At 33.2% G+C, this 23,554-nt stretch overlaps 1 protein-coding gene across 5 annotated transcripts in view; it reads right to left on the reverse strand.

Moving 5' to 3' along the window:
- Nucleotides 1–2,807: 2,807 nt before the first annotated feature.
- LOC143223458 (rho family-interacting cell polarization regulator 2-like) overlaps nucleotides 2,808–23,554 on the reverse strand; it is a 66,004-nt gene continuing 45,257 nt past the window's right edge. For 4 of the 5 annotated variants that reach the window (XM_076451465.1, XM_076451463.1, XM_076451464.1 and 1 more), the window contains 8 exons: nucleotides 19,546–19,678; nucleotides 13,215–13,376; nucleotides 12,535–12,675; nucleotides 11,874–12,023; nucleotides 11,559–11,605; nucleotides 7,016–7,099; nucleotides 5,989–6,082; nucleotides 2,808–3,548 (listed from right to left, as the gene is read on the reverse strand). In XM_076451465.1, the coding sequence (XP_076307580.1) occupies nucleotides 3,463–3,548; nucleotides 5,989–6,082; nucleotides 7,016–7,099; nucleotides 11,559–11,605; nucleotides 11,874–12,023; nucleotides 12,535–12,675; nucleotides 13,215–13,376; nucleotides 19,546–19,678 (897 nt within the window). In that variant the 3' untranslated portion in view covers nucleotides 2,808–3,462. The remainder of the gene's footprint in view (nucleotides 3,549–5,988; nucleotides 6,083–7,015; nucleotides 7,100–11,558; nucleotides 11,606–11,873; nucleotides 12,024–12,534; nucleotides 12,676–13,214; nucleotides 13,377–19,545; nucleotides 19,679–23,554) is intronic. The other variant, XM_076451466.1, reaches the window with a different exon arrangement.

Here is a 23,554-nt window from a genome sequence, read left to right on the forward strand (position 1 = left end):
TGTAATGAGATGATCATGCCAATGGGAAGCAGCGAAAGCTATCACTGAACAGATGTCAAAGATTACCAAAGCTCTTCTCATTCAGTGACCCAACATGGCCAGGTGGTTAGGGCACTTGACTTACAATTTGACGGTCACGTGTTTGAATCCCTATACCACAAATGGTTAATCCCATTAATCATTGGTAAAATTATAGCTCAAGAGTTGGCAGTGGATGGTGATGACTGGTTTCTTTCCTTCTAGTCTTCACTGCTAAATTAGTGACGAATATAGCAGATAGCCCGTGTGCAGCTTTGCATGAAATTTAAAATAAAACTTCATCTTAACAGATGATAATGACATTAATATGTGTTGATGACACTGCACTCCTGAAGGCAATATTCTTAACTACCAGCAGTCTTACTGAAAATTTGCAAGGAAAGAGCATGCATAGTATCACCACTAGGAAAAACATGGATCTCACCATCAAGACCCTCAGTAACTGTCAGGATGAGGTTAACTTTGAGCAATTGTGAGCTACAGATCTTCACTGACAAGTCAAAAGAAGAAATAAAAGGAACTTGATTCACATTCAAGGCAGAGAGAGAACTAAGAAGTAAGTGATCCTGCTGCTTGCAAGTGCTCATCGGTGAATCAACTGACACTGCACATGTTCAAACTCCAAAAGAACATCACCATATTAATAAAAACTACTGAAACTTCGACAAAGTACTCTGTAAAAAGAAATCATGCTTCAAAGGTAACCATATGCTTGTTTGTTTCAAATTTTGCGCAAAGCTACTCAAGAGCTATCTGTACTAACCGTCCCTAATTTAGCAGTGTAAGACTAGAGGGAAGGCAGCTAGTCATCACTACCTACCACCAACTCTTGGGTTACTCTTTTACCAACAAATAGTGGGATTGACCATCACATTATAACACCACCATGGCTGGTGTGATAGGGATTTGAACCCGCAACTCTCAGATTACAAGCTGAGTGCTTTAACAACCTGGCCATGTTTATGTTTACAACATAATATAGGTTGATAATCCAATGAATCTACATAACATCATAACACTGAAAATGTATTTATATGTGACATTTGATATAGTTCCAACAAAGAAACGTTATTCACTAAAATTTTGATGATGAAATTTTAAATTTGTCTGGTTTAGCACAAAGCTGCACAATGGGCTATCACACTAGGTTCACCACAAGAATTGAGCTCTGAAGTTTAAAATTATAAGGCTAGAAGTTAACTACTGGCCTACCAAGAAACATGTTTGGTTTTTTAAGTGTGGTGATGATGATGCTTGTTGTACCTTTATGTTAATTTGCTGACCTATATGACTTTATATAATTTTTTAAAATCTAAATTATTCATGAACTGCTTTAATTATACATTTATAAACAGTCACCCACATAAAGGAAAGAAAATATAAGTATTTATGCATATTAGTCTGCTATAGAACAACTGGTGAACACTTCCACTGGTGAGACAGTGGTAAGTCTTTGGATTTACCATACTAAAATCAGGGGTTTGATTCCCGTCTGTGAACACAGCAGATAGCCTGGTGTGGCTATGCTATAATAAAAAACACATACGCACACTGGAAAAGACTTAGGTACAAAGTTTTATATCATTGATAGTTTTAAATGTTTTAATGCCTCATTTATAACACAAAAACTATCAGCTATTTTTGAGCTATATAGGTGGAAAAAAAAGTTTCAAGAAATTCATTAATAGTAAGAGCATTTTAGTACAAAGATTTTGCAGTTGTTTGAATACAAAGCTACATAATGGTCTGCTTGTGATGGAATCACAAATGTGATCAAAACCTTAACTTAAGCATTATAAGTCATCTAATTTACTACTGTGCCACAGGGGGCTCTATAGTGTTAAAGTGGTGAACATCTGTTACTCATAATTTTTCATTTTTTTTATAAATAATAATCAAATTTAAGTGTTGCATTTTGAATTTCTTGCCAATGATGGGTTAAAAATACACTTGCTGACTTACAAATCAAATATAGGGTTTGATTCCCCCATAGTTCACAGATAGCTTATTGTGTAGCTTTGCACTAAGAAACCAACAAAAAATTAACTTTCTTTATAAATGTGGTAGTTTGTTTGTAGTTAAGTACAAAGCTAAACAATGGGCTACCTGTGCTTTGCACACCACTGGTATCAAAACCCAGTTTCTAGCATTTTAAGTCCAATAGACAAGTCCAATTTAAGTATTGCATTTTGAATTTCTTGTCAATGATGGGTCACAGATATGCTTGCTGACTTACAAATCAAATCCAGGGTTCCATTCCCCCACAGTTCACAGATAGCTTATTATGTAGCTTTGCACTAAGAAAACCACAACAAAAATTAAATTTCTTTATCAGTACGGTAGTTTGATTGTAGTCAAGTACAAAGCTAAACAATGGGCTACTTGTGCTTTGCTCATCACTGGTATCAAAACCCAGTTTCTAGCATTTTAAGTCCAACAAACATGTTGCAGATCTATAATAAACTGATGGCAGTAACTGGCAGTATTTAAGGACAGTGGTTTTGCTTTCCCATCACTCTATGATTAGAAACTACAATTTTTTAAGAATGACTTGTTTTGTGCAGTATTTATGTGTATATAGAGAGTAATATAGAAAATAATGTATATTTTGTATAAATGTTCAGAAACAACTAAAACAAAGTTACATATATATTTTAACATTTTCTCAAATTTGTTTTATTCTGAAGTTTCCATGACTGGTAAGGTATGAAAAGGTACTGATACATGCTATTCGAGTTTATAAATTTGTTACAACCAAAACCACAAACTGAAACATACAATTATTTTTATTTCAGCCATCAAGGATAAATTTATTACCAAATATACATTCAGTTTCAAGCCATCACAGCTTGCCAAGAATATCCCATATGTAGTTACAACAAACTGAACAAATTATGTACATATGTTAGCTTCATGCAAAACATTCACTTAAAAATGCAACAGAATGAAAACAAAAATCACTTGGAAACTTGTTTCTCAGAAACAGAGAGAAAAATATACTATGAAAGAAAAGACAATGGAAGAAGAAATACATATTTTATCATAAATATAAAATATATACTAGAGTGATTGTTGGAATGATGACAGTCAAAGTTTCAGTAAATTTTGTTTGATTTTTATTGTAATGTACAAATGAATTAACACCAGGCATGAAATGTCATAATTATTAACTACAATATTTTTTTGGTAATCTGTGATTATCACATTAGTTTTTACACCTTATCACTATTTTTCTTTTTTATATTTTATTTCTTACAATTTTCTTAAACCATGCATGGTTGAAAACATCTTGTACTCAGATGCAAAGTTTCTGACCACAGAATGTAACAACTTTAATGACAACAGAGAATCACAGCTTTTAAACAACTATATACACCAACCACAGATGTAAAGACAGGTAACATATCTCACATTCTGGACTTTTCAGTTTTTCATTTCTTTCATTTGCAAGCTCTTAAACCCATGAGTAACCATGTTCTGCTCCTGAAATGCTTTTTTCCCTTCTATTCCTATACAAAGAGAATGAAAATTAGAATTACATATTTCATTGTTAAAATTTAAAAATTAAGAACTTATTTTCAACTCTTCAATACTATCATTAAATATTTTACCAGCATTTGGAATTTTTCAAAAAAAGTTCAATAAACAGTTTTAAACACACATATTAATTAAATCCGTAAACATAAGATACAATACAATAAACAGAACATTTCAAACAGCTAATACACTTAAGAAGTAAATGAACATTACTAAATGTTCTTTGCTTAAAGTAAATATAATCCCTTGATAAGATTTCAAGATCAGAAAACGACAATAACAATAAAAATCACAGCACTACAATATCAACTAATAACATATATAATAATATAAAAAAATATATTTATTTTACTCCTAAATGTTGTAGAATGTTTTCAGGATTATATTTGTGTTATAAACAAAATCTTAAATTATGTAATACAAATACATTTACAAAGCTTATACTGTGCTGAAATAATTTGTGATGAAGGGAAACCCACTTGAAGTAAAATTCAAGATGGCAGAGCACGTTATAAAGGAAATTTTATATTTTATATACATTCTTCTAAAGGTTTTATCAGAGAAATCATTCAGTTTTTGTAATGATCTAGGATAGAAGTCATTATATCGCTAGCAATCATTTCAACCAACTTTTAGCATATAAACACTCAAAAGGCATGGCTATGTGTGAGGATCTGAAGAACACTCCCATATCATAAAAAGTCCATTAATCTTCTGATTTAAAAAACAAACAATCTGGACTTTCATAAAAATCACTTAAATTCTTTGTGTAAAAGGAATGGTCCACAATGTTTTTTTCAAACTCTCATCTTTAATGGTGGCTATGTCTCTGTACTCATCATGTATTTATACACACCCTAAAATATTGTACAACTTTCCATTTATATTTACTTTTTGTGGCACTATTTATTCAGAATACATCCCAGCTGTACTCAAAGCATTATACTGTTCACAATACATTACTACTTAACTCAAAACATTATAACACACATCATACTTTCCCATCAATTTCAAAATATTACACCACCCACCATAATCTCTACAAAATTGCAAGTTTATAAATCTTAATTTTAACATTAATAAACAAAAACGTTTTGAATTATTGACAACATATTTTTATATATAGACTGAAGTTTCTTTAACCTCAATACCATTGTAATTAAGTTCTCATTTAGATACACTTGATGATATGACACTTACAGTTTGTTTGTTTCCCTGAATAACTTTTGTTTTCAGTAATGTTTAATATCAGAATCATGAAATTTTGTAATTTTTTTCTTATCAGGTTACGCAGCTCAGAATATATATTTTTTAGACATTTTATAAAGGAATGATCTCTGCTCATGGATTGATATTACATCACTCATCATACACTTCTACAAAACTGGTATTATTGCACCTTCCATACTTTATTACTAAATGCAAATATATTTATTACAATTACACCACCCACCTTACATGCCTTCCAAATTAAACAGTATACTGTTCACCATACTTTCATATCAAAATTAACTTTATACTGCTTACCATGTGTTCCTATCAAACTTAGAGAACTAAAAACGTTGTTGAATATTTCTGCTCATACAGAATATTTTTATCCTTCAGTATACATTCTTGAATATCTAAGGCACTGTAAAGCTCACTGTATGTTTCTATGTTATAACATTCTACTGTATTATTTTCTTTCTCATTAGCTTGTTAATTCAACAAATATTTATATTCATTCAGGACAATGAATCACTCATTAAAACTCCTACACACTCAAAGCCTTACACTCAATATTCATCCCTACTTATTTAAAATATTATGACATCCACTCTGGCCTCATATCTTTATAATTTTGAAAATGTGAGTAAACCACTTATTAAATATTATTTTAGTCTCAAATGCTTTTATTCTGCTAAATAATACATTTAAAGTTTTAAGTTTCAGAGATAAAATAATCAAAACTTGTTAATATTTGATATTTGAACTTTGAACTTGAGAACTTTTTTTTTGTTTAATATAATTATTTATTTGTAGCTGACATGAAATAATGTAGCATTTACATGTATATAAGTCAAACACACGTTTGACATAGATGCAGTGAATATATTGCAAATGTAATATAAGCAACACTTGTAAAGGCTGTTAAAGTTTTGTACTTGCATATAGAATACAAGTACTTTTTCACTAACAAATTCTGTAAAAGCTTATTTTGTTAGTTTTATGAATAAACCTTATTCAAACACTGTGCCACTTACTGTAGAATCTGTATATGTTAATGTTTGTATATTTTATTTGGTACTTTTATAGTGTTTAGTACATACATAGAGTGTTGCTGCAGTAATAACTGAATAAGGAAAACAATGAAATATTTCTTTCATTATTCTGAATTGTGAAGTACAGACAAAAGTTTTTTTTTTAACATACCAAATGAAAAGAGAGTATATTTTGCTTCTTGTTGTACAAGCTGGTCTGGATCAGTCTGGGAAAGATGTACCAGCTCTTTTATGTATTCACTAGCCTGAAAATTTGGAAATATAAGATATGTTGATTCATTGAGATTACATCAAGATATGCAAAGCAGCACTACTAGGTTTTATGTAACTTATGGCAAAGAAGTAATTACACAAGTAAAATAACTGGTACCAATTGTGTTGCCGTAAAATATTCTACCCAGAAAATAAATTATAGCTTGAGTTGCTTTTAGTTTTAGAATGTGTGGAGAAATGTTTTTAGAAGAAGAAACTGTGAAATTAAAGACTGCAGTTAAAAATTATATTAAAATAACTATTTTACAAAATACACCTCTTGCTGAAAGAAGTGGTTTGGCTTGCTCTGAATTTTGCACAACTACACGAGGGCTATCTGTGTTAGTCATCCGTAATTTAACAGTGTAAGACTAAAGGGAAGGCAACTAGTCATCACCACCCACTGCCAACTCTTGGGCTACTCTTTTACCAACGAATAGGGAGATTAACCATCACATTATAATGCTAACATGGTTGAAAAGGTGAGCATGTTTGGTGTGATGGGGATTCAAACTCACCACCCTCAAATTATGAGACGAGTGCCTTAACCACCTGGCCATACCGGTCTGAAAGAAGTGAAAAATAGCTTTGTTTTATGCTGAGTACCATTGTCTACAGATTTTAAATTGAAATAACAAGTACTATTAAATGCTAGATACATTTTGCTCCTTCTTTTTACCATTCATAAGATTGCAATATTTTGTTAGAAATAAGAAAAAGAAGTCTTTTTTATGTTGACTTACCAGGTTTTAACCATAGAATTAACATTGAAGTTTTATTAACGTTTCAAGCAAAATTTGGATACTGGAAATGTGTTTATAAACCAAATGTTTAAAGCTTGAAGTTGCAATTTTTTATATAAAAGCTACTGATGTGAATTTATTTTTATATTGCAATTTAGGCAAAAGAACAAATTTAAGACTTACTTTTAAAACAGCCAATGCAGCACAAGCGCTTTGTCTTGTTTGAGGTATTTCTGATTCTAAAGCTCCTAAATAAACTGTGAGGAGCTAAAAAATGAAAAAAAATGCTATTATCTTATTTCTATAAAAAAATTTAAAATTGTTCTGTAAGAAGCTTTTAACCCATATAATAAACTATTAATATATTTCTATAAGAAGCCTTTTATCTACATAATAAACTACTACCTTATCTCTATAAAAAGCTAATAGTTTAACGATATAATGGTTGGTTGTTGGTGCCTATTGGTACAAAACAACTAGGCCATCTGTGCCAAACAATCAATAAAAAAAAAACATGAAAGTAAAATTGTTAAAAAGGTAAAAATAAATTGAGGTAAAACAAAACAATGTCGAAAATTTAGATAAATGATTTAAATACAGTTAAAAAGACTGATGGCTCATAAATATTTAAAAACACAGTAAGTGTTCTTGGCAATGGTGACACTGTTCAAGGTCAGAGTTGAAGGCATAACAGTAAAATGTGGGCTACTGTGACTTGAAGATTGAAGTTTAATGGCAAACTGCAAAGAAAATTGCAAATGGCAGAGGTGAAGAAGAGGTTCATGGGACTCAGTGTACAAACTTTGAATTGTAGAAGTGAAGAAAGTCTCAATGCAGAACCAAAGATCCAGATGGTGAATGGGGTCAAGAATCTTTAAGGCCAAGGTCCTGGCAGAACCAAAGACCAGAGATACACAGTCCAGTATGGAGCAACTGAGAGCATGATATATCCTGAGTGTAGAAAATCAATCCACTCCCCAAGAGGTGGAAGAGGGGACACAGAGATTGTTTAATGCTCTTGCACTTGACACATTGCTACTTGATGTGGGGAATGAAAGCCAGCTTATGGTAAAAAATAAGCCCCAAAAACTATGCCTCAGGAACCATGGGGGGAACAACATCAGCGAGATGAAGTTCAGGATCAGGGTGTATACCACATTGGTGACAAAAGTGCGTGCAACTGGTTCTGGAGAAAAAAAAGGTAAAACCGTTTCCTGTGGTCCACTTCAACAAGTGATTGAGGGCAGACTGAAGCTCCCCACTCAATAAACCTCATGTTTGATGATCAATATGAGATGAAGAAGTTGTCAACACAGAGTCCATTTGTAACAATACGAAAAAATTGTATAGTGACAGCATTAATAGTGATGCTGAAAAGTGTGACACTCAAGACACAGCCCTGAAGGACTCCAAGTTCCTTCAGAAAAGAATGGAAAAGTGTTGAACCCACATGCTAATAAAAGGTTCTGGATAAAAATAGGTGAATGCTTTTGCAACCTATAGGAGTGGAGGTCCTGCAAAATACCGTACCTCCACGTAGTGTTGCAAGCCTTCTCAAGGTCATAGAAAATGGAAACAAGAAGTTTCTTCTTGAGGTTGGCTTCCCTGATCAATGAATGTCTCAAGTCGAATCAGGTGGTTCATGTTGGAGTGCTGTGGATGGAATCCACACTGAGTGAATGAGAGGAGGTTGTCTGATTCTAAGAACTAAACAAGATGAGCATTAACCATTAGTTAGCTAACCAAAGCAATTGAATGACAGATGGAAGAAATCTTGGGATCCTTTTCAGGCTTAGAGAAAGGGAGGACAACAGCCTCGTGCCATGCATCAGGAAAAACATTCTCCAGCCAGAAACAGTTAAAAAGTTAGATAGGTGGACATGGCGATATAAATGTCAAAATAAAAATGTCGATACGAAGTATAATTCATTCCTTATGACTGGAGATATGTTGCACTGCAGAAACTTCCTGGTTGGAGAAACCAGCAAGGATCTTCAACTTAGGAAGGCTTTTCAAATCCATCTCAACAATAACTCCTTTTGAGAAATTTAACATAGCATTGGGAGTAAGCTCAATTAGTATAGCCTCAATGGCCTTCAAATTCAAGAGGAGTTGCAAGGTATATGTTTGAACCATGATGTATCCAAAATATAGCTTTCTGACTAATCTGGGAGAACCATCAATTTCCACTAATCTATTCTGAATAGAAAAAAGGTGACATTTGTCCTAAGGATTTGTAAAATAAAGAAAGATAAAAAAAATGAGGTAGAGAATCCAATGGTGGTGGTGGATAACAGAGTTATCCATGCATGATCATTTACTTACAAGCTGTTTTTCTATTATTTTATTTTTGTGTGGATTTGGGGTATCCCTAATAGAAAGATTCAGTGCCCATTGGCCCCACCCACCATGGAGTTCGATAAGGGGAGGCACTACAATGCTAAACAAGGACACTGCACCAACAGCAGGGTTTTGTGAGCACTATACTCAAACACCAGCATCAGACATAATGTCCACAACACCAAACATTGATATTTGGTCAACCCTAGCCCAACAGGATCAGCTGATTGACCATGGGGGTCACTACAAGGGCACCTAACTACAGGAATTCAAGGCTAAAGTGGTGTGTTTGGATATCTCATCCATCAGGATCATTCCCCCACATCATTGGTCACCACCCATAGCAAACATACAGGTAGATGTTCATAACCCAGAGAAGGTAAACTGAAAATAAAGAACATTCCCTGGAAGGGTCTCTCACTCTGAACACGAATCCTCCTCAAGAAGTTACCTATATAATAAGCAAATAATTTACCTACATAAGAAGCTTTCAGTTTATTTCTATAAGACAAAATTACTTGATTTCAGTAAGAGGTTATTTCTTTAATTTTACAAGCTATTATTTTATTTCTGTAATAATACTTTATTTTTACAAGAAGCTATTAATTTAGTTATTTCCACAAAAATTAATCTTTTTTATTTCAGAATAATAGCTTGTAGCAGTTTAAATAGAAATCATGCTTTAAGTGTTTTGACAACTTCATCAATATTAACCACCAAGGAATGCAATGAAATGAAAAGATGTATGTATACTCATATTTTTAGTGAAAGTTTTACCTTCGTAAAACATGCATTTACAAACCTGAATTTATTAAAAAAATCAAAGTATACTGAGGAAAAAAAAAGAAAGAAACCTACTGCTACTAATAAATCTATTCACACCATTGGCCATCAGAAAAATTGACCCTATTTTCACTCACAATAAACTCTTACCTGTGCTTTAAACAAATCAAGAAAGTTTCAGTATGTTTTTCTATTAAGTTGCACTTTCACCTGTATGAAAACTTTGCACACAAAATTCATGTCTTTTCTTCATTATAAAATAATTCATACTTCGACAATATATAAAGCCTTTGTTTGTTTGTTTTAGAACAAAACTACATTGGGTTATTACTGTGTCTACCATAAGAAATCAAACCTTGGATTTTTAGCTTCGTAAGTTTGGAAATCTACCACTGTTCCACCAGGTAATATTGAATTTCAGGAAAAACTACTCAAGAACTGCCTGCACTAGTCATCCCTAATTCAGTAGTGTTACACTAAATGAAAAGGATCTAGTCAACCCCATCTACCTTGTTAATAAACATGTCTAGTGTTTAAGAAAATCAAAATTCAGAAACTGAAATAGCCTGTCTGCTCTCTATAAAGTAGAGGAACTAGGTTATTGTGTGATTATATAAAAATACAGTTAACCTTTTTCTACTGTAATTAGTATCAAAATAAAGATTTTTTTGTAAATCTCCTAGCCAATCAAAGTCAAGTATATTGTTATTACATGTAGAATTGGGGTAAAATACCCAAGCTAAAGTATCACAGTTGTTAACTACACTGTCAAAGGTAGACAAGGTTTGATGACATTCCTGTCCCATTTCTGTTGTTAATTGGGAAGAAGCTAAAAATAAAAAAGTTATAATTTTAAATCTATTTCCTAATTTAATTTTATAATCTTAATCCAACTTCTTTTTATGGCAACAAAAGCATTTGTTTCTCACATTACTTGAATTCTTCAAAGGATATTCAGAAAGAAACAAGGCTTATTTTCCATGTGATAAATATGCATAAGAAATATTATGTTTCATTGAAAGGTGGTGTGAAATGTAATAATGAAATAGCAACTGTGAGTAATATCATTTCAGAAAAATACATTAAAATATCTGCAACTGAGAAGTTTGGTTGGACAGAAGACAAGTTTTCCTCATTTCCTTAAAACTGTTCTACAAAACTAGATTCCCAATACATATTCTACTGAACTGGCAAGATAGAGTTAAATAAATGCACTGTATTTAGCACAGATTATGTTGAGAAGCAATATCTGGTTGCCCACATCTTCAACAGTAGTCCTAAACATTTATTGGTTGCAGTCTGATATTTGATCTATGTGAATACAACCCTGTGTCTTTCCAAACATCATCTACAGCACAAGTACCTTAGTACTGGAACCAATTCTGTCAGGTAATTTTAGACATAGATGCAACATAACAGTTGGCAAAATGTACAAGGTATACTGGTTGTGGTTTTCCTGTTGTCCTTCACTCATTTAGGTGAATAAAAATCTTTTCTACAGTTCGTGTTTTTGATAAAATTTGCCATTTTCACAATATCTATGATTCAATTGTTTCAGCATGATTATAACTAAATTTTGTGATACAAATAGAAAATAACTTACTTTTTCCCTCAGGCTGTCTGTTTTACATGCATTTGTCAAGTAAGATTCTGTGTAAGAAAAAAAAATCAATATTGAAATGTAAGATACTTGAAATAGAACACTATTCATGTCTTTATACAGGTTTTATAAATAAGAACATGTGAATACTTTAGTGTTGAACCACAAACACCAAAGAATGTCAGCCTTATAAAACTCCAAAGAACAAACAACCTCAATATGATCTCAATGTATGTGAATAAGTTTTTTAGGATACAAAGATTCTTAAACAACTGTATGTAATTAAAATCAAACCAGAACTGAAACTTAAATACCTACCAGCTAATTTCTTGAATTTCACATTTTCATCTATAAGTAAGTGACTCACAACAAGAAGGCTGTCTAAACTGCAGCAGAGTGTCTCCATATCTGTAAGTGTTTTCTTTACAGTGTTCTCATCTCTACTTCTCAGGAGTTCAATCTGAGTGACTAGTGAAATATGTGTGAGTGTGTATATCTATCTATATATATATGCACAGATAACCAAAGCACATATGTGCTGAGCATAAAAATGATGCAGTTGTTTACTTTTGGCATAGTTTCTGAAGTTTTATATTAAAATAAAATGACATTTACTTATCACAACATTTCTGTCCTTTTAAAGAAACAAAAGTTTCACGATAAATCTCAAAAATTTTATTCCCAAATATGTCATCTTTATCCTCAATTAAAATGTCATCTTTATCCTACACTGAAATGTGTTATCTTTATTTTAAATTGAAATACGTTACCTTTATTTTACATTAAAGTATGTTATCTTAATTTTACATTAAAATATGTTATTCTTTATTTTACATTAAAAATGTTATCTTTATTCTACACTGACATAAACAGTAAAAAAACTTATGTATACAAAACACTGATTTTTATAGAAATCATTTTAGAAATAAACCTGTATTTGTTAACCAAAATTTATACTTGGTTTTAGAAAAAAACTTACTTTCTTCAGCAAGACTGGTTATTATGGTTTTTAATGGCATTTGTTGGTAGTCATAATATACCTTAAGCTGAAACACAGTAATCACAGCCTGATGATCAAGCTTGTTCACTTCCAAGATTGCCATCAACCAGTGTTCAGCAACTAAAAGTTAAACCAATTAACTTATGAAATCAAACCATTGCACATATGTTCTTAAAATATTTTAAACAATGAAATGTTCTGAATAATTTTTAACTGTTTCTCAAATTGTTCTTATAAAGAGCACTTTCCCCTATATTTCTCAGTTGGTAAGAAATATTAATAAAAATAGATTTTGTAAATAAAAAAAAAACAGATGTCGTGGATGCAGTAATTTAACTGTGTTTAAGGGAAAACTTGATAAATATCTGAATGATAAGTGCTGTTTTTTTTTTCTTTCTTTTTTTCTGGAAGGATTTGGTTTAATTGAGGGAATAGGACAGCCCAGATGGACAAAAAAGTAAACTGTTTTCCTTGAATGTTATGTAGTATAATGGTCATGTGCCAGGTCTACCAGAGTTGAAAAATTGATACTTAATAAATAATTGTGAATGTAAGTAGCTATTGGTCTTTCAAACAGTTACAGTTACTAAGTTTTTTAATTTTTCAATTATTGAGAGATGAAAGTGACTGATTAAAAAAAAAAATCAAGAGTTGCAGACCTTTCAAAGCAAGGTGTTGCTGAGTGCTGATCAAATATTCCCTTACAAACATTCCTAATTTAGGTAGAATGCTCTTAACAGTAACACATAGAGCACTTCTGTCTTCAGAACACTGTATCCACAATTTCTGCAGGTTTGGTTGTGTCTCCAAGAAAACATATCCTGAAAAGTACAGACATTTATCGAGAGTTTTATTATATGAATGACAGGTCTATAAAATACTCATCAGAAAATTACTACATGTTTAATGAAAACTTCTTAAGATGCCACTTTAAATGCTGGTTTGTTTTTTTTTGTTTTTTTTAACTATTCAACACAACTACTCTTGCTTAACTTTGGGAGTTGGCAAATTCTACTTTTATTTTATTATGGGTTTGTTTACCATTCATTTATTATTCATTCTATTGTCTAGTTCAACAATAAGTGTTTAGTTATATTAAAGTCCTAACTCACCTTCTATCTAGAATACATGGACTTTGAGTATGTATATATTATAATACTTACATAAGCTTCCATAGCAGTGATATACAGAAATTAATGGTGTGAAAAACTATGTATATTTATAGCAATAGCTAGTCATGAAATGTAACTTCATGGTCTAACTAACTGAATAAAAATATTCCTGAAAGTGAATTAGCTCACAAGACATAATTAGAATTATTGCTTGATATTGTTCTTAATACTAATTAGGGATTTAATTTTGAAATGTGTTATTCTCTGATGACTTAGGTTTTCCACTCTTCTGGTTATTTTTCTTAATTCCTTTAATTTTTATAAAAAATAATCAAATTGATATTTACCTTGTATTGTTTATTACAGTTTGTGCCTAGTCCTGGCTAGGCATGAGTTTACTAAATAGGGTTTTTTGTAAGTGATAAGATTTTTTCCAAAAATGGTGTTGAGGAGCTGGTAGATATACTGATATGTTAACAGTTCATGAGCTTGTGTTCAACTAATAAGTCACTACTCCTGAAGGAGAGAGAGTGACAAAAGATGTTGAGGAGATGATCAAGCTGGCAGAACAGTATATGGAAATCCATTGAGGGGAATAACTGGCAAGTCTAAGAGCATCCAGTTAAATTTGAAACCAGTGATGGTTAAATAGGAACAGGAGTCTACCAAAGGTGGCAAGAAGTTAATAGACAGAAAGGAGAAAAGATGCTACATTTGTTATAGAATATAGAATAGCACACAAAGGAGTGCAATCCATCACCAACAAGTAATAGCAGAAACCTCAACATAAATCAGCTGGAGCTATTTTCAAAGATGATGTTGGCAATAAACAAGAAATGAATGAGTGTCACCATGGATGCTGATGTCAAAAGAAACAAAATTCAGACAACTCATCATATCCATCACAAGAAGAAAATGCCATTTCTATGATTTATCAGTGCATGACTAATGGTCAATTGAAGTTTGCCAGTGGATTCACAGTGCCAATAGTGATTGGAGCATGTTACAAATATGAGTAGATGCCACCAAATTATACCATTCTAATATGACAAGCTTTTAATGGGGACAACAAAGTGAAGGTTCTACAAGACACTGGGAGTAGTAGTGAGAATCAGTCTATTATGTGGTGACCATGAAGGTCTGTCTATCTGTGTTAATTAACTGGACAGTGAAAAGGTTTCTCATACTAAAAATAAAGGTAAATACTTCATACTACATAGGAGATCTTGGAGCCACGTGTATGAAGGCACCAGTATACCACTTGGTGATTGGAAACATACCAGGAAGTAGAAATTTAAAGTAACTAAACAGAAAGAAAAATGATATGGTATCTGCAGTCATAACAAAAGCTCAAAGGAAGAAGAGCAAGAGGGATGTCAAACCCCAAAGTCTAGAAATGTGACATTCTGAATGTAGTTTTGTAGGAGTTGAAGGATGTTGTTGTTGTTTATCATTAAGTACAAAGCATTTGGTGCTGCCCTCTATATGCAAAATATTTATTACCTCACAAGTCTTTGCACCCACCGTCATATTGGAATGAAATTTTTTCAACACGTTTTATGTAAATCATCATGCATGACAATTACACTGATAAGAACATAGTACACTCACATAATGCATGTGACTCTCACTATACAAGTATGTCTCTACCGAGCTATCACTTTGAAGTTCGGCAGATGATGAGAACATCACAACCAAGTGGGTAGGAAAAGTGAGTGGAAGGTAATACCTATTGGAAATACATTTTCAGTATAGGAAAATTAGAGCTTCCAATACTGTACTTCCCTTCTCTCACAAGATCAGCTAGAATCCCACATTGATAAGTAAGAAGAACCAATATAAGGGAAGAACAGAAATACCCCCAAAAGTGTTTGAAGGATCCCTTTGTATATGAGAGAGAAAGTCAAATCTGAACAGCACCTTTTCTGGTCCAACTATACTCTTTGCTCAAAGTGTAATGTGTAAGAAAACAGGGTGAAAAATGAGATGAGCACATCCAATTGGGAAAGAATGTGTTATGAAAGTGATCATAACTGAGAGAAAAGTATAGTAGCTTGGACAAAATAGCATACATCCTAAAATGTAGAGTGGTTAGGATGTTGCAGACAATACTTGGTAAGTTAATTACATCCAAAACCTCCAGGCTCTTGCTACAGAGCAGGATCCATGTAATGATGATATGAAGCATTAATCCTTGAAAAAGGAGAAAATATTAGTAAAGACTTACCTAGTGTCAGAGCCACACTAAAATTTAAAATACAGCCACAATTGGAAGATGCAAATCCAAGGGAGCCAAATCCATAATGTGATGTAACTAATGGGAAATGACCATGTTAAGAGTTGGTTCATGTGCCTGATTGCAGGATTTCTTCCAAACATACATAAAAAAGGCAAAAAGTGAGGGAAAAGTTTAGGTGTCAGATCTTATTTGAGGTAACATGGAATAAAGCATGATGGAAAGAGGACTAAAAGTAATAAGTCACTGGATCAAATGACAAACTCACTTGGTGAGAGTAGAAGGGAAGAGATCTCTGGATTAAGAGGGTTGCTAAGAAACAAAGAGATAGGAAATAAAAACCACTGAATAAAGTAGTGTGGGCAATATAACAATGAAAGGAATACACAAGACATAAAAGTCTATCTGGACTGAATGGGGGTAGAAAAATAGAGGGAAGGGAAATAAGCAAAAAGATGGAGTTACCTTCATGAGTACCAAGGTTTCAGGAAGGAAGGAACAATCAGATAATGAAGATAGGTATACTGTGCTTGTGATGTCGATGGCAAAGTCAGACTGCCAATGTCCACAGGCCAAAAGAAGAAAGAAATACACTTTAAGAAACAGGTGAAACAGAAAACATGAGAAAAGAGGTTCAAATGGAGGTAAAATAAGAGAATAAAATATTACATTTGCATCCTCATCTGGAAGAGCAGATCATCTAGAAGAATGACAAATTCAAAAGGAATAGACTAACATGGTAATGATAGGCAAGAGAAGAACCTTGCAGTAATGGAAAAGACAGAAGGTATGTGAAAAGGCTGCCCAATAACCTAAAATCAAGTAGCCCAAAGACAAAAGTCAGAAAGCAATGTGAGAAGCTTGTAAACCACAGCAATGGTAGGATGAGCAGCAAGAAATATCTGAGCCAGAGCTCATGTGGAAAATATTTTTCATTTATGTTGATACACGTTCATGGAGGAAGGATGGACAGATTAAGCTAAATAAAAGGCTACACGGTGAGAGAAACCAGATCATCTCACAAAGGACTGAACAAAGCCAGCACGAAGAAGAAGGCCAGGTAAGAAGGAAAGTGATACAGAAGGAAATAGTTGAAGTTAGAGTAAATGAAGAAACCATGGTGAAGCCAGTCAGAAAGGAGTGATCAGAAGGACCCACCATTGAGTGGTATGGATAAAGGAAACTATCTAATGGAGCAACTGGATAGGAGGTTGAAAGCATGTGGTACATATCATGCAATGAAATAAATGTGTTGCACATGAGCCTAATATAGGAGATCCAGTGAATGAAAACAGAAGAATCTGATTGATATAAGTCACCACCATTGAACTATCAGAATATATCATCACCAGACAATGTCTGACAATGGGATAAAAAGGATCCAAATCTCGACAAATGACAAAGAACGTTGATGTGTAATTACCATTCATCAACAGATCAAGGGCCCAAAGCTTCCTAGTGGCTGACCCATGCACCCCAGCCCTGAAAGGATGCATCCATATACAGATGCATGTCCAGACGAAGAGTAGGAAGTGCAGTATTCACCTAGATGTGAGTTTTGTCCAACCACCAAAGAAGACTGTTTACAAAGAAAGAAGGAATGGTAATGGGAGCATCCAAGGAATTCTAAGCAAAGTTCCATTGATTGTGCAAAGTCAATGGAAGGAATGTATGTTTGCATGGCCAAAGTGTATGAGAAGTGTCATAGAAAACTAGATCCTCAAAAGTGACAGAACCTTGTGTGCAGAAAGTGAGGGAGCATACAGGACATGGCAAACTAACAATTCCACAGAACAGAGTTGGAGAAGAGAAGGGTGGGCCTGACTGAGGTATTTGTTCAAAAAGACATCTTAATGCACTAAGTATTGGGTAGGAGATAGGAAGTACCTCTGCAGTTTGATCAACCAGTCTACCCGAGAAGCTTTGAGAAAGAGTTGACAAATATGACTGGCTAACTCCTGTTTCAAATGGACCAACAGTAGGCAGTCATCCATGTAAAAATGGATACACAGCCATAGGGCACGAATATTAAGAGTAATAGCTCTCACCACCATGAAGCTAGCCTGAAAGATTGGGCACTAAAATTGGTATATTATCCTTTGGTAGATGAATCAAAGATAAAGATGAGACCATACTGAGATGGAAATATGTGAATAGGCATTGGAGACGTCCATTTTACCTATCCAGACCCAGAGAAAATACCAATCAAAAATGAGTTAGGATTCTATGGTGAAGCATGGGAGGTGAACAAAAAGAATGAGGCAGAACAGATCTATAACAAACCTCTAATCTCTAGTCTTCTTGAAAACTACAAACACAGGAGAGTAAAACTTCACAGATGGATGTGGACAGGTTCAACAGCTAGTTAGGTGAGAAGAGACTCTACTATTTCTGATAAAATGTGACAAGTTATGAGATCCTGAAGAGAATGGAAGGAAGCAGGCATCTGGGACAAGGGAGGTGGGAAAATAAATGGAATTTCAATTTCCTCTGATAAAACCTAAATAACCAAAACATTGATAGTGAAAGAATGCCACCAAAGGATGACATCTCAAGAAGGAGAGACAGGTAATGGTTCGAAAGGGAAAGATTGGAAACTGGAATCATTGCCATGCTCGGCTCTGAGATAAATGGTTAACAAGATGCAAAAGGGCAGTGCTGTTGGGTGGATTTCACCTGAGACTGCAAGGACTCCAGGACCATGTCAAATATGAAATATATTAAAAATGGAGCCATACACAAATTATATGAATAAAGAGTAGGTAAGCAGGTTAGAGATAAGGTTCACGCAAACCTACATGAGGGCTATCTGCACTAGCCATCCCTAATTTAGCAGTGTAAGACTAAAGGGAAGGCAGCTAGTCATCATCACCCACTGCCAAGTCTTGGGCTACTCTTTTACCAATGAGTAGTGAGATTGACCATCACATTATAATGCCCCCATAGCTGAAATGGCGAGCATGTTTGGTGTGTCAGGGATTCGAACCCATGACCCTCGGATTATGAGTCGAATGTCTTAACCACTTGGCCATGCTGGGCCTGAAAGGAGAGAAGTACCATATGGGAAACAACATTCTCAAATGTTTAAAAATATAGCACAGCTTTGAAGTTTTACATTATAACAAACAGATTAATGTGGAACTTTTTACACATAACTGTTTTCCATTATAATGTATATATTTTTGTGTTATTCTCTTGAAAACATTTACCATAACTATTAAATAAGATTTTGTAAAAATCATTATTAACAATTCTATATAAACTATAAGTAAATGATTGAGCTGAGTTAATTCTTGTCTTCTAGCCACACTTTGAAGACCAGTGATCAGAGAAAAATTTATAATAACTATATCAATATGAAAGAACTTAATTAAAATAAAAATGTAATTTTTCAAACAATTATATTTATTGGTCACTGTTTGAAAATAATAAATCAAAGACTGTCTATGTCACAATATTAAGATGTTATGCAAAAACATATTTTACTAACAGATATTACTATGTTTGTATTAAAATAATGCATTTTATAAACTGTTGTATACAGATTATCATTATAGTTTCAAAAGAGTTTGAGAGTTGACATATGGGTTCACATACATATTAAAAAAAACGAAATTAAAAACAAACACCCATAAAACCTACCACTAGGATATATCCCTGCAAGTTTAGCAGAATGACTCAATCTCACCATACATTCAATAACTTTGGTCTGTTTTCTAAGCTTATCAAGAGATGATTCATGTGTATTTTTCAAAGGTCCAAATGATCCTAAATTCTTCAAAACAAGTTGATTCATATATATATATATTTATAATCCACTGTATAGCATTTGTCATTCTTTAAAAAATGAAATTAAAATAAATGTTTAAAAGAAAAAATGATATATCTAGATTTAGAGATACCTATATGTTTGACAGGAGTCATGCCACTTTCATCTTTCTCAATAAGTAATGTTTTTCACACACTTTGAGTTCAAAAACCAAAATTTTTCCATATCAGTCACCATTAAGCAACTTTGATGACAAAATAAACACCTGCAGCCTCCATCACTATCACATGTCCCAAATTAATATAATATTTAAAATTTCACTATGGACTTAATTATATCAGAATATAAGTTACACAGTGAAAATAATTACCACTAGGGTTAAAAAGATTTAAGAAAAAAGTTACTATAGAAATAGCTTCTGAAAGTAATTAAAGGACATTTGAAATTTGACATAGTCTATGTAGTGCAAGTCATAATAATAATTGTTTCTGAACAAGGTTGAATGCAAGTAAAAAAAATATTTTTATGCCAAACAAGTGTCAGATGACCGATGTGGCTTGATATGCAAATATTCACTACAAGAGTCCTTTTCCACAAATGCTCATGTGATAATACAGATTTTACTTCCCAATAAATGACCAGAAAACACTGTGTATAATCACCATAGACACTTGAAACTTGATGCTAATTATACGTCAATGTGATATTTTTACAAATGAGTACATCTATGAATCCTTAAAGCAATATGACCCAGTCCACTATCAGAACTGCTTCCTGTCCTCAACACTGCTTAGAGGTAAATAACACATTGCCAGGTGTTTTGCAGAGTATATAATATTTTTGTTTATTTGAAGTTAAGCACTAAATTATACAACGGGCTATCTGTGGTCTGTCCACCACGAGTACTGAAACTTGGTTTCTAGCATTTTAAGTTTTACTCTGTGCCAGTAGGGAAGGTGGCACATAATAAGTGTTCAGTAAAAAGTCCAGTGAGTGTGCTGGACAGTCAATCTAGTTGAAATCCTCTTCTTACAGGAATTTTATATTCAGTTTAGAATAGTTGGAACATGCATCCCAATATGATAACATTTAAGATTGTAATATTGCTTTCTTATATTATATGATATTCACAGTTTTATATCATAGCACATAAAGGTCCCTGTCACCACCACTACCGAATCTGGGTGGATCAGCATATCACCACTGGCATGTGTATGTCTTTCCTCCATGAAATTTGGAAAAGAACTATTTCCAGCCATTCTTCAAATTGCAAGGTTGTCAAAATAATCTAGTTTTCTCATCAATGTTGTTGGGTGATCTGAAAGCAAGTCCACATCCTGTTAATCAAAGCCTTGACAAACCCTGGGTGTCAGGTCACCATTCTGACTAAAAATTTCATTGTGACACCAAGTATTTTCTCCAATTTTATTTAAACATAGGGCTGTGCTAATAGAACTTGAATCTAGAACACATCTAGTCTCTTGCAAGTCTGACACTATTTTTATGTTCCTTGAACCCTAAATCAAATGTTTCTATGAATTTAATATCAGATTCTACACTTCTTCATGCTTTTCAGGAATGAAGCAATGCGGTTGCACAATACGTTACTAATTACACTCCAATTTGTTTTTCTTCTTTCTCTCATTTCAATCAATCAGTGCGCATGTTTAGATTCAGATGGGATCAAAGGCAGTTAGTTCAGGCAATACTATCAAGTGGTTTTCAACATTGTGTGATCATTGGCATGCACTTGTTGCTGTGAATCTAAACAAATGTATAAGCTGGTGGTGCCTCAATTATCTGTGCTGGTATGGGGAAAGCAAAAGATTATGAATACCAGAAACAGCAGAAATCAAGGCACTAGTGTATCTTAGTAGTTAGCCCACTGTTTAATTTAGTAAAATTTTCTCAATATATTTAAGTTTATTGTTTTAAACTATAACTTATTTACTGTCATTTACTCTTATTGTCATGAACAATTATAAATGTTGTCATAACCATAAAAGTCAAGTATCAGTCTGTCATGCTTGTTTTATCAGAAATCCATTAGTTGCACAAGAACAATTCCACTTTTTCTTCTCCTATAATACTTCCTCCTTTGATCATACAATTCTCATTTTAGTTAAATTTAATAGCTCCTACATTTCTCCACTTTTTCTGCTACGGATGCATTTCTGTATCTTTATCAATGCCTGTGAAAAGAAGTTAAATTTTAGTGCAAATCTATGCTTGGGAGTTATTATGATAAAGCCTTTATTAAAACAGACTGAAGATACCAATTATCTATAGCGAAGAGGATAATGTGCAACTGAATGATCCATCAACATGTATTTGTAATTAAAGGATATCTGCCATGTAGTATATAACAGTGGATGACAACTGAAGTTCAATGAAATCTTTAAAAATTCTTAATATGTATCTTGTGAGTTTCTTTATACTATGTTTTTAATCACTAATAAAATAAAGTTAACCAAGTACAAATACTTTGTATTCTTAACATCTAAAAACAAAAGAACCAGCTAACTCATGCTTCGAGCACACACCAGATACTGCATGCAAAAACCCTGGATATCAAGCAACACCTGAACTTTTACAACCATAATTAACTTCCGATAGACAATTTCTCCACAACATGTAAATTGTTGTCTAGAAGTATAATGACACAATTACTTTGAGGAAATCTGTGGAAAAGAATATCCCACTGATATATAAGGATTGCAGATAATGGAAACACAGATAATTGAGGCACTGGTGTAGCCTCCATTTCCACTACAAATAGTAGTAAAGTTAGGTTAGACACATCTGGCTCCTAGATCTGAAAATATTTGTTGACACCTGTGCTAATCACACTTTAAGAGACTTGTAGCCACTTTCCAGTCATTTGTTGTATTTACTCATATTACAGCTGATCTATTGCTCCCCATATCTTTGAAATCCATAAATAAAATCACATGATTAGCAACCTGACAATTTTATGGATGTATTAACTCATAGATGCTATGGACATTATTTAACAATAATGTTTCTAATTTAATTGTTAGAGCTACTAGTCTTGTCATAGCTAAGAAAATGAGTACATTAAATGAAATGTTTTGGAGTTGGTCCTGCTTTATCTGATGGCAGTGCATCTTCACAACAGTCTTGCAGTGTAGATGTCATTATGTAGGGCTCTATCATAAGGCAATAATGTTGAAAGCACATCATATTTTATCTAATATAAGAGAACAAGGGGTTTCTAGCACCATTTCAGTAGTCTGATCTCACAGATTTATAGATGTTGCATCTGACAACCTGACTGACATGTCTTCCTACTGAATAGCATGAATGCCCATTGTCCCTCCAGTTACTTGAAGCATGTAACAGTTGAACTTGAGGTATGACTGGAAGCCTTATCTCTTCTAACCCATATCCTGATTTGCCCACTTTCAGATAAGAGATCCTTCTTGATTGTGTATTGTTGCTTAGGGTATGTGGGTAGATTTTGCTACTTTGAAAATATTCCTGTTGACTTCTTGAATAGTCCTGTTAACTCAAGTTGATCCACATTCCTTTGTTTTCTAATGCTACTCATTACAATGGATATCCTTGCCTTATAAATTCTAAGTACCCAGTCTAAACACATATTTATGAATATTCTGTATGGGAAGGGGTTGTAGCATGTGATGTGTTTTGGTGGCACCACCTTAACTATGATATACCAAAAAATGTTACAGTACAGTTTTGATACATCCTGTTCTATGATAACTTTTATGTGGGTTGTGATTGCCACATGATTTGCTGATTTGCATATTCGAAATCATTTTAATATGACCTGCTGAGCTCTTGTTAAATATGAGCAAAGGAATAAGCTTAGACATATTTATATATCATCACACATGATGC

This window comes from Tachypleus tridentatus, chromosome 8 (assembly GCF_004210375.1).
Source record: "Tachypleus tridentatus isolate NWPU-2018 chromosome 8, ASM421037v1, whole genome shotgun sequence".
In the NCBI taxonomy this organism is placed as follows: Eukaryota; Metazoa; Arthropoda; class Merostomata; order Xiphosura; family Limulidae; genus Tachypleus; species Tachypleus tridentatus.